Source organism: Pezoporus occidentalis, unplaced genomic scaffold (genome assembly GCF_034315485.1).
Source record: "Pezoporus occidentalis ecotype Australia unplaced genomic scaffold, CSIRO_AGI_Poc_V1 ctg52, whole genome shotgun sequence".
Lineage (NCBI taxonomy): Eukaryota > Metazoa > Chordata > Aves > Psittaciformes > Psittacidae > Pezoporus > Pezoporus occidentalis.
This window is the reverse complement of record NW_026915858.1, coordinates 1,003,923-1,015,839: the sequence shown is the minus strand read 5'-3', so window position 1 is coordinate 1,015,839 and position 11,917 is coordinate 1,003,923. Positions and strand designations below refer to the sequence as shown.

At 38.9% G+C, this 11,917-nt stretch overlaps 1 protein-coding gene and 1 long non-coding RNA gene across 10 annotated transcripts in view; one reads left to right on the top strand and one right to left on the bottom strand.

Annotated features, from left to right (window-relative positions):
* Positions 1 to 11,917, bottom strand: part of PLD5 (phospholipase D family member 5) — a 163,347-nt gene that overhangs the window by 1,782 nt on the left and 149,648 nt on the right. For 8 of the 9 annotated variants that reach the window (XM_062637348.1, XM_062637353.1, XM_062637349.1 and 5 more), the window contains 3 exons: positions 8,277 to 8,416; positions 6,090 to 6,255; positions 1,523 to 1,637 (listed from right to left, as the gene is read on the bottom strand). In XM_062637348.1, the coding sequence (XP_062493332.1) occupies positions 1,523 to 1,637; positions 6,090 to 6,255; positions 8,277 to 8,416 (421 nt within the window). Of the gene's footprint in view, positions 1 to 562; positions 1,224 to 1,522; positions 1,638 to 6,089; positions 6,256 to 8,276; positions 8,417 to 11,917 lie in introns of those variants that run through there. The other variant, XM_062637350.1, reaches the window with a different exon arrangement.
* Positions 1 to 11,917, top strand: part of LOC134173400 (uncharacterized) — a 58,193-nt gene that overhangs the window by 31,366 nt on the left and 14,910 nt on the right. The gene's annotated exons all lie outside the window — the stretch shown is intronic.

The following is an 11,917-nucleotide window of genomic DNA, read 5'->3' as shown; positions in this document are numbered from 1 at the left end:
TAAGGTAACAAACGAACTTTCCAAATCCTGGTGATCACAAGGCAAAGAGGTTACTTGGATTAACGGAGAACAGGTAAACCAAGTGTTTCATTTATTTCTTTTTATTTCACTAGAACTAGAACTATTTAAGTTGTACATTTACAACATATGCAGTATTTTGGAGAAAAAAAAATGCTGTTAGTAGAGGTCAGCTTTTAAAATAACATCTGAACATACATAAACAGTAAGGTATCTGAGAAATTTATTCCTTTTATTTCAGTATCATTTCACCTACTTCAGCAGAAAAGAGTTCTAAGTCTCATCATATGGGACATTTCTTCCTAAGCTTTCAAGTAAAAGGTGTATCAAGTCCTTAACATATATTTGCATTGTACACAGCTTTCAGTATGTATTTCTTTCATTTATGTATATGTAAGTATGTAAGGACAATGGGAAAGAAAAAAACCAGCTCAGCTAAGAATCCATGCTGTGTAGACAGGTTCTAAGTTACTGAAATTTGATCTGGCTATTGGAAGGAATTTAAAATAGAGTAAAAAAAATACACACACAATGACTCAAAACATTTGGGAGACAAGAAGAATAAGCTGCACTACTGGAAGTGAAAAATAAGATTTGGACAGGTTGAGAGCAGGGTAGGTGGGTGGGTGTGCTTAGAGCCCAGCAAGGTGAGCTTTTCAGAGTAGCTCTTGGTTGTATCTCTGCATGACTTGGGATTCTGCATCCCTGCGTGTGCATTGGCAGAATGCTCCTGGGTTGCAGCCTTTGCCCTCACTCATTGCCTCTGCAATTGCTGGCTTTAAGCCTTTTGCAGTGAGAGTGAGTAATTAAGCTAGTAAAGTATCAAGCTGCAGCCTATTAGAATGCATTTTTTCTGTCTTAGCTTTATAAAATCTCATGAGTTACCTTTCAGTTCAGTTGCAGTTTTCTGATCCTGCAGCTCACGCACAGCTCAAGCAGTCATATTTTTTTAAGAGGAAGTAAGTTATCAGCCTGTTTTCAGTAAGCATTTGATGGATAATGAACTTTTGCTAGAGACTTTACTTAAATACACCTTTAACCTCAATTACTATTTAGATCTGTACCTGCTGTTAAGAGGGTATCTGAAATGCCATTGCAGTAAATGGAACAACACTTCAGAAGGTGAGGATGAAAGTCATCTGTACAACAGTATTTACACCTTTAGTAATAACATGGGAAGTGGAGATCTGTGCATCTTCTTTGGACTGTAGAAACAGGATATGTTAATATGCCAATTTATGCCTATTTCATAAAGTGTGCTGTATTTGTATTCTCAGGCTCTTTTTAAACACTGAAAGCAGACTCTTGCTTTTGAGAAACTGATTCCTGGGGGAAGGGGGAGAAGTTTGTAAACGAGAAGAAGCCGAAAGCTCAGTTTCTATCCAGGTTAGGAAAGAAATTAACTATTGCTTAAGCATGTCAGCTGTAGCTTCCTCATTTACAAATGGGTGATACTTCAGGCTTTTGGCTACAAACTAGAATTTCTTGAGATATGGTTACTTACCAATATACGCAGCTCCATCAGTCACCATATATTTGTTACGATTTAATTTGGGAAGGGAAGTGTTCTTCTGTTCTTTAAGAAAGCACGCATTCTCTTCCTCAAGGTCAAAGAATTTCTGCCACAAAATAGAATGGACTGCAGGTTAATAAGAACCGTTCCATAACAGACAGAAAAAAATACGGTCTGTTCTCTACTCTTTATTGAAAATGAGTTAGTGCTACAGAACAGCTTGAGTTTTTATAGCCAAGCATTAATTTTAATAAAACACTACACATTGTATTGCTGAGTAAGTTCTTATAGTTTATAATATTTGTTATGCCTTGGTATTCTGAGCTATACAAAGTGCATGGCTCTTGCATGCTAAAAGTAAAACTGTGCCAGGTAGTAAAGGCTGTGGATTGAACCAGAAAATCCCCATCTTCGTGTTCTGCATGGTAAGAGCCAGGAACTTTTCTTTAGCTCATTTCCTCAGTCACTGAGGGAGATTGGGGTTTGAAGTCTGTTTCATGACCCAGATTGGCAGGCACACCAACAACTGAATTAATATCTTTATATTCACATTGCAGTTTTCAATTGGAAACCTGCTGATTTCAGAAACTTGGAAACTTCTCAGGATTAAATGTGATATGGAAAGATCAAATTTTCCAGACAATAGGAGGAAAATACATCTGGTTTACCTTAAAGGGTGAAGTCCCAATAAGATTTTTTAATTTTTTAGGGTGTTTTTGTTTGTTTGATTATTTTGGAGCTACAGGTACCTCCTGTCTACATCAGCAGCAGACAAAAATGAGATTTTTCCAGTACAAATGTAAGTATTGTTTGTTTCATCAAGGAAAGCAATACACAGACAGAGATTCTAAAACCATAAGCAGAGAGTAACATGTTGAAGGAAAATTAAATATTTAATGCATTACTGGGAAACTGTGAGTGAGGTGATGGTGTAGATGCTCAGAAAAAACCTAATTCACAGCATGTCACTGGTACAAGTAACGGGCTATACAGTGCACCCACTTAAGAAATCAAAAAATAGTATTAGAAAAACACCACCCCAAAACTCCATGATCATTCTTGGGGGTCTGTTTTCTTTAATGCAAAGTTCATCTGTTGAACCCATGCTCTTTTCGATACAAACCTGGAACAAATCTTTTTAGGTTATGGAGATGTCTTTCAGAATAATATTGCTACTTTGAAAGCCCAACTGTAAAATATTAAATTCATTATCGAAATGTAGTGATGTGTGTGGTTGACTACATCATCAGCTTGATTAAAACTAAAAGAGCTTGTGTTTTTTTCAAGTGCCCTGATACTGGATGGTAATATGGTACAGACTTACGATGAGTAACTATGAAAAAGTTGTTTCCATAAACAGCCTCTTGATCTGGTATGTCACTGCATGCTTACTTACCTGTACATGGCCTTGTTATCTTGCACAGCTTAATGCTTGTCATGAGTTCAAATACTAGCAGAATTCCAAATACAGTTTTTGTTTTTAATTCAAAACCAAGCCAAACAACCTGAACTGTTTGAGTGATTGCCTCATGAAGGTCACTAGAAAAGATTATTCTATGTAAAACTGTATTATCTGTCCTGTGAGATTTATCATAGAACCATAGAAGAATGGTTTGGGTTGGAAGAGACCTTAAAGATCATCCAGTTCCAACCTCCCCTGCCATGGGCAGGGACACTTCCCACTAGAGCAGGTTGCTCAAAGCTTCATCCAGCCTGGCCTTGGGACACTGCCATGGATGGGGCAGCCCCAGGCTCCCTTGGCAATTTGTTCCAGTGACTCACAAACCTCACAGTAAAGAAATCATATCTTTAATTAAAGCTTTTTACTGCATTTAAAGCAGTTACTGCATTCCACTTTTTAAGAAATTAGAACAAACCATCTTAACAGCTGTAAAGGAAGGTTTACTAGATACTAGGGATTAGTTCCTGGACAACATCAAGACTGTGTGCCTGAGAAACTGCGCTGCAAGCATGTGCCCAGCACAGAAAGTAGGGGCACTTGGCAAGCCAGAGATCTGAAAGGTTGTGAATTTCTGGATAAAGCCAGAAGAAAATGGGTATGTTTTTCCTGGTGCACCAAAATGGGAACGGAGACAGGTGTGCACAGTGTCTGTGAACACACATGCACAGTTGATGGGCGCTTAGGGTGTCCCCTAGATGGACAGCTAGGGCAACAGTCAAGGACAGGACTCACACAGGGATGAGTAACATACTAATACTGCAAAGAATAGTGTAAATGTGCAAATGGGTGAAGTATTCAATGCTAGAAACCAAAACATAACAACTTGTCATCTCCCCAGTGTTAGGAGAATTCGCAAAAATTTACATACCTTCATGTGAAAATAGTCAAGCACAATAATCGTATAAGCTTAGAGTTGTCAAATTTAAATAGATTCAGCAGATGTGCTGAATGGAAAAATCATACGTTAGTGTTCTGTTTGTATTACAACTTTGTAAGAGAAAACTTCAGATTCAGGAAGAAGGGGATTGAAAATGTAACGTGCTCTCCAGCAACAGCAGAGAAGCTATTTAGTGCTTGACAGTACAGATACCAGTAGGGAAACCTATCTGCCCTCACAAAGACGATACGCACATATACCTTAGATGAGCAAGTAAACCAGCACTGGCATCAAGTAGCACAGCCTAACATTCTCCAACATGCGCCTTCAGCAGAAGTACTGTGTTAACAATACACCACCTTCTGCTAACATTTTATTAATTTTTTCTATTCTTACTTTAGGAGTTTAGAGCTTTAAAATTAAATTAGTGCTTAGGAGAAGAGGTTTCATAGCTAATTCATAACACTTTATTTGAATTTGTAACTTGCAGTTCTCTTAATATTTCAGTGTTCTTGTGTATAAACACATACAACACATCTGCATGACAGCATTTTCTGTACAGAGTTTAGTTTCACTTTATGTTTGCTCATGCCCAAAGGAGAACCAAAAAGGAAAAGAAAAATTTTCCAATAATTCAAAAGATTTAAATTTAGTTTTCACCTTGTTCTCCTATTCCTCCACATCCCACTTTTGTTTCACTTTGACCATAGACAGATGTCAAGATACAAAAGCAATGGAGTTTTTAAGAAATAGTACTCATCTTTCTTGCATCTTTTTGTGAAGTAAAGGAGTGTCATGACAGAGCCTGTTCACAGTTTCAGCCAAAATCAAGCAGATACCCGTAAACTCCCAAGTGTCAGGCTATTACTCATACCAAGGCTTGTTTAAGGCAGTGACTTACCCAGTGTGTGGAACACATGATGCGCAGCACAGAGATCACTGAGGTGCACTGTATCTTTACAACTATTTAAATCTGGGGCAGTCTTATTTTTACTGGAAGTGGTATTTGTATTTCCTACCTGCAGATATTCTAGCTAGAATATCTACCTAGAAGAGATGTCTAGATTGTGGGTTGTTTTTTCTTTTAGCATTTAGTTCTTGATGAGATAAATTCTGTACTAAAGATTCTACCTGCTGCAAATAGATGGAAATGGGTATGATTACGTAGAGCATTAGGTGCACTTAAATAAAAAATAATTTTAAATACATAAATAGAATTCTGATGATAAACACAGAACAAGCTAGAAAATACTCAAAATTGAAGTGGCTTAAGTAGTTCAGCCATGTATTGGCTTTTTGACTTAAAACCACACTTTATGCTGTTTCTTAGCTAGGGAGCTTGTAATACAGTGTACATTACAACAAAAATCCCTATTTCTAGATATGCATAAATATCACTTTGTGTGTCTAACACTAATACTACTTTAACAAGTGTAGATTTTAAAAAGTCAAAATGATTTAGTGGATTGTCAATTTAAGAAGTCATATAATTCAGCAGATTAAGACAGTTATTAAAAAAAACCCATGCAAACAAAAACCAACAACAGAAAACCAAACCACCCCCCCAAAAAAAAAAAGGAATTCATCCATGATGAATTGATCCAAGATTTTTGATTGCCAGTGTGCCTCAATTCCATTAAACTGAACTGTATCAAGTTTAAATTGGTACTTACCAGACACTCTCTTCTCTAATACAAATGTAACAGATATGGTATTTCTCACTTCCCTGTATTGCATGTCTAAAGTGGTCACATAATGGTGGTTCTAGTCTTCACAATTCTGATCTGTAGCCTGAATTTAATGTAAAATCTTCATTATTTTTTCTTGTACTTTGTACTTGACTAAAGGAATAGTAGATGCTTACACAGCTGAACAGTAAGATTGCATGAATCCCAACTAAAACTCATTTTTGTGCAGTCACATACATCAGCCAGTATAAACAAGAGATGACCACAGTTCACTCTATTAGCTTTGCAGTGAAAGACCAGATGTAGTGTTTTACCACACAGACTGCCTTTTGGCATGATTCTGTTGTTTTGCTTTAATTTCTGTAGTTGTCACTACTAGGAAAAAAATCAGTTCATTACGTTACATTTCCTGTGTTATTTAATCTAATTCAAATGCTTTGATACTAACAGAAAACACCTCCCAGTTGTGACGTTTTCTTGGTTTTTGGAGGGGAGGGAAATGTATTACAAAGCAATATGGATTATACTTACAACTTTCAAACTACAGCTTGGAACTTCAGTGCAAATAGCTTTCAGAGATGAAACAAAGTTAAAAGTAAGGGGATCTGTGTCTCTTGAGAAACTGATGAGAAGTCGTACTTTAATACTTCGTAATACTAACGCTTCTCTTATCTTCCCATCTAAATATGGCCAGTACCTGTGAAGAAAGAATACAATATATTCAGAGAACTTAAAAATATCCTGGATTTCTACACTGCCAAGTCTGGACATCATAGAGAAAACAAAACACATGCGAATTTCATTTTCTATCTGTTGGAGGAATACTGCTCTCATTTAAAGGGATTCTCACTAAACAGATCCGCCATAATCCCTTTTTTGTGTCATTCTGCCCTGCACCAAAATTGTCACTGTGGGGACCGTGAGGTTGAGCACATCTTCCACGTGTGTAGGGGCACGGAGAGCTGCCAAAACACTTGCACAAAATGCAGTACCTTGTCTGCCTGTAGAGGGGAGGGTTACTCCTCTGTCACTGTGAGAGCAGTGGAGCACTTAATGGTGCCACAGAATCTCAGGATGAGCTACAGCTAGAGGGTGCTGTTTACCCAGTCCAGGCAGAGGGACAAGAAGGATTTACTGTTGGTTGCACAAGTAAGGGAACAAGAACACTGGCTCCCTCCTTGAGTAACTTTTCTTCCTCTGTACTGAGTGCATACAGACTAGGGACTGGAATGCCTTTTGTAACTTCTTGCTTGGGAAAAGGAGAACTTCTGCTACACAGGGTGCTGGCATCCTTCAGTAGTAGATGAAGATGGATCATTTAAGGAGGATACTACCTTTTTTTCCTGATAAGGACTGCAGAAATTCTGCCATGAATGGGATGGTGGCATCCATGGTGCTATTCTCACAATCACGAATTAGCTCTGTGTTCCTGACCATTGGTGGGAGCAGGTCAGGACAGGCAGAATGAGACAAAAGAAAACACATTTTCTTTATTCCAGCAGCATCAAGGCATTCGGCCTAATGAAATCTGAGCTCTACAATGCCAAAAAATAACTCACAAGTGAGAACTGGGAGCTGACAAGGTAGAGGAGCTGTGGCAGTGGCTCTAACACAAAGCCATGCTGTAGGGAGAATGTTAAGAATTCACACATTTTCCCTGGATCTCCCTAATCCAATAGATTTCTGAATTCTTCAGGCATGAGAATGGAGAAGGAGTGTAGGAGACAACATCAACTGCAATACTGTAACACTTCTAGTAAGATCATTTCCAACATGAAGGAGAAATGTGAGGGATGCACACTGTGAACCTGAAATTCCTGCAGCTCTGCCCATGGTTCTTTCACTGTGAGAGAGGCTGTGCAAAAAGTTTACTGGGAAAATTATAGGTATTTTTCTGCAAATTTGAACAAAGCATCTTTAATTATGTAAAACTGGAAGAAAGAACCTAACCACGTGTTTAGTTCCACTTAACTCTGTTCAGATGAAGTACAGGGATGGAACGGTGAGCTTTGCTAGATGCTCAATTTACTGTGTCACTAAGAGTCAGAGGAAACACTGGATACTTGCCTTCTGAGTTGGACGGTTTATTACACTATGGCCCCAGTTTTGGGCCATGAGTACTTTTTTATGGTCCATTTTAAACAGGGTCTTTATTACTTGGTTTTGTTTGTTTTTAGCAACTCTCAGTTAACCAAAATGTCATATAATTCAAACGTCATCTATGCTGAATTTGGAATTTATATGCCTTTTTCAATGAAATAATGGCATCTCCCATGTTGTATACAAGAACTCTCATTATTTCTCAACACACACAGAAACACTCATTCTCTCATTGAATATCTGTATGATATACTCATAAAATGCCAGCATCTGTGGTATCAATACAGTGAATATAATAGTGTAAGAGACAGGGTTCATGTATAAGCAGGTTCTTGTATTCCTGGGTCCCAGTCACTTGCAGATGGTCAAACTAGACAATTTCTGATCTCCTTCAAAAGGCAGATCCAAAGCTTAGGACCCAGAACTGGAAACGTCTTCTTAGGTCCCAGTTCTGCTCCCATTTAAGTCAATGGCAGAACTCTCACTGATTTCAATAAGGGCAGAATTGGGCCCCAGGAAATTGGCCCACAGTAGGAACTAATCCCGTGTGGGTTCATTTTCTTCAGCAGACCTTATTTGCATTAGGAGAACCTGCTCGTCCTGGACACAGACACTCACCGTTTAGCATTGGTGTCAATGACGATCGGCAAGTAGTCCATCACAGCTATGTATACAAACTGTTTTGCATCATCGATAACACTGTATATAGCTTCAATATCCAGGACTCTGTCCTTTGGGCAGAAGAGTTTAGGTGAATTCTGTGAAAGAAAAAGTTCAAATATGGCATTTAAAATAAGTGATTTATTTTCTCTTCCTCTCATGCTTCTTGATATGGCAAGTAGTATCATTTATTTTAGTAGAGAATATTAACTGATACCTTCAACTGTCTCGCTAGAATACTCAAAGGAACAAAGGAGACGTATTTGATTAACTTCCCCCTGAAAGCCTCACCATTTAGATGTAACTGTGGGTCAAATGTGGAAGACACAAACTTGAAGACATCCACTGTCATCAATCGAACTCTCCTTCAAGTTCTATTTCAGAGAATTTTGTTCCATAGACTCCCAGGACTGGTTACTATTAGAGTAATATCTGTGTGCTTGCCACACAAGCCTGATCCATCACTTGGGACCAGGGATTATGTCTATTATGTCAGTTCTGTTTAAAGTTCCACGCTCAATCACTGTCACAGGGAGATGCTGCAGTTTTGCAAGAAACTGATCTTTAAAACCTACCTTCAGGTATAAACTAACACCAGTAAGAGGTAAGCCCAGCTTTCAGCTTTTCTGCTTTGTGGCTAGGGCTGTTGAATGTATCAGGAAGTGAAGCTGGCAGGAATTGCCTGTCTGTGGCAGAGAGGCCCAGGACCTTCTGCTCTTGTGCCTGAGTGGGGAAAAGCTTGTGGGCAGCAACACAGTTCTTGGGAGTAGAAGTTGTTAAAGGCACTTTATTGAGCTACAGCAGGTGCCACTTACCCTTTTTCCTTGACAGCTGGACCTGGCAGACCACTGCCTTCCTGCTGCTGTATCACCTCCTCACCTTTGTTACCTGCTTGGGTTGTAGCTGAGATGTAGATCAGGTTTACATCAGATGTAGATGTGTTTGCTTTAGGGACAGATCCTGGGGTTCTGATCAGTCTGTCTATCTTTCAATACAATGTCTGTCGTATTGGTTTCCCAATCATTGACTGGTGTTCTTAAGGATTTACTACAATTAAGTTCAAAAAATACTGGAAAATTAACTGTAGCAAGATTTCAAGACCAGTATTCCAGATCCATTCCTGAACACTAATAAAAACAACCAAAACCTCTTACGTTTTATAGGCCAGTCTGGGAGATGACTGTGTTGCCAAGCAACACTAAGCCATGATTCCAGAGTATAAAACAAAAACAAAAACAGTGACAGTGTGTTGTGCTTCTTGCTTTATACAGCACAAATATTGAATGTGAAATATGTTTTCAAAGAATGAGCTGCAACTCAAGACAAAGCATACAGTGATTTTGTTAAATATAATTTATGTCTATTATCTGAAACTTTTAGGCTATTGCATGGAGATTTTGTTCTTACACTCTTACTATTTTCTTGAATAGAAGTTTAAAGTTACAGAACAGCCGAAGAAAGGAATTCTTAGGCTTTGTCTTTTTCAGATGCATTCAATATAAAGACTGGAAAGTGAATGACCTTTACAAGATAATTAAAAGAAAAACTTCTGTTAAAGCTCTCACTGTAACAACTTGTGTTTGAGCGTTCCACTTGTTACCCGGTGGAACAGCCCCCCCCCCCCCCCGGTCATTGAGTATTTTAGTACTTTTCTCCATAGCAGTTCTATAGTACTTGCTGTTCTGATCAAATACCCATTTGATACTTCTCTTCACCTGCCAAAGCAGGCTGTTATTCTCACTGGGTAACAGTACCTTGTCTTACCTCTGCTCAGGGGGCAGACCAAAAGGGAGGTAATGTGGGTTTAGGGGTGTGAATGGTGCAGTTCTGGGTAGGCACAGACAGGGCCACGATGGCAGTAAGTGAACTGCCTGGCTTGTGGAGACCTTGTATTTGTCATTAGTTCAGGAACAGACAGCAGTTAACACCTGGTCTACCAAACCAGTCCATTGCAACTCCAGGACTGGCTTTCAGAGCAGCATGCTGGCAAACATTGAGAACTTGCCAGCAGATCAGGAATTTATTGAAGAGCCTGTTATCAAGGAAGGAAGAACCAGCCCAACTGGCTGTGGCTACAAATTACAAGCAGCTCTTAAGGTTGGACTTCACCGATCGAGCTTCTGAGTACTGTTTTTTCTGAAGTGGTATTTCAAGAAGAGGATTTTGTTGCCCGCACAAAAGGAAAATACAAATTACATGGAGGAAGTAAAGGGTCTGCAACTGCAGAGGAGCAGTTTTTGTAGAGTCTCTCTCCAACTGTCTTTGTCTAGGATCCCAGATTCCTTAAGTTGGCTGTACCCAGCTTTCCTCACTGTGTGCCCCTCCAGGACTGGCTTTCAGCAGGATTTCTTCATTTCTTACAGATTGCTAAGAAGAGAACAGGCTTTCATTTCACAGCTTCTTAGCGAACTGCCTGAAAGTCAGTCCCTAATTTAAGCTAGTCCTTAAGACTCTCCAGAATCAATGGAAGCATGTGTCTTTTCAGATGGCTATTAATTATGGCTGTCTTCAGCACTTCCACATTTCCACTCTAAACCAGCTCTGTCTCATAACTGATAGTAGGAGTACAAAAAATCCTGGACAGCTTAATGTTGGCTGGCTCCCAGCAGGTGAGGATAAACCCTGCCCTGTATAACCACTCATCTGCACCAACATCTGTGCTATTACTGACTGTACAACTTAACGATGTGCTACATGTCTTGGTTTAGGCAGAATTGGCTATAAAATGATGGGGTTTTGCCCCCTGCTTTATATAGAGCAGTGAATAACTTTTGGCAACTTCATTATATTCCTGGGTTTACTCATGTAATTTCCTCCAAAATGAAAGACACTTCACATCTTTCATCATCGCTATCACTCTGTGTACTTTTTCCAGTTTTGCTACATCACTGCTGAGGTGGAGGAGTGCTTCATTTCTTCCCAGTAAAAATACATACAGAGACAGTGCTTCCATGGGGACTGTTGCTTGAATTTTAGAAGATTTAAAATGTAGTTTAAAAATAGAGCTAAAGTAGATAATGTTCTCCAGAAGTATGAATGCTTTCAATGGAACAGGGTGAAGGTAACTAATCTTTATAAATTTCATGGATATCAAGCTTATTCTGTATCATTTTATATATCTGATTAGCAGATCATTTACTCTCAAGTCATTCACTTTCTATCTACTAGAGCAAATAACCTAATTTGAAGGGCCCCCCTATCATTTTTTTGCATGCAAGTGGTAAACATTACAGGGAAAGAAGCCAGTGCTCAAATGAAATCCTGCAGCATCTCCAGGTCTGGCAAATTTCTTGTGTGAACAATGCCAAAGAATCAGAATAAAAGAAATAATTATTGCGATTTGCCTGTTCAGCACCACAAGAAAAGGCAAATAGCTTCTTCAGAACCTTTCAGTTACAGACTTGCCCACAAAAGTATACCTATTGGAATAGCTTGTCCCAGACAAGACAATAATTTGTTATTCCAGCATTATGAGACTATCAAACAAATTCTGTCTTATATAGGTGACAGCTCTGGTGGTCTCTGTAGCTGATTTTCTAGTCACTCACATGAATCTCAATTTCAGTAGCTGCTTTTGGTTAAGGACATAGCAGTAATGT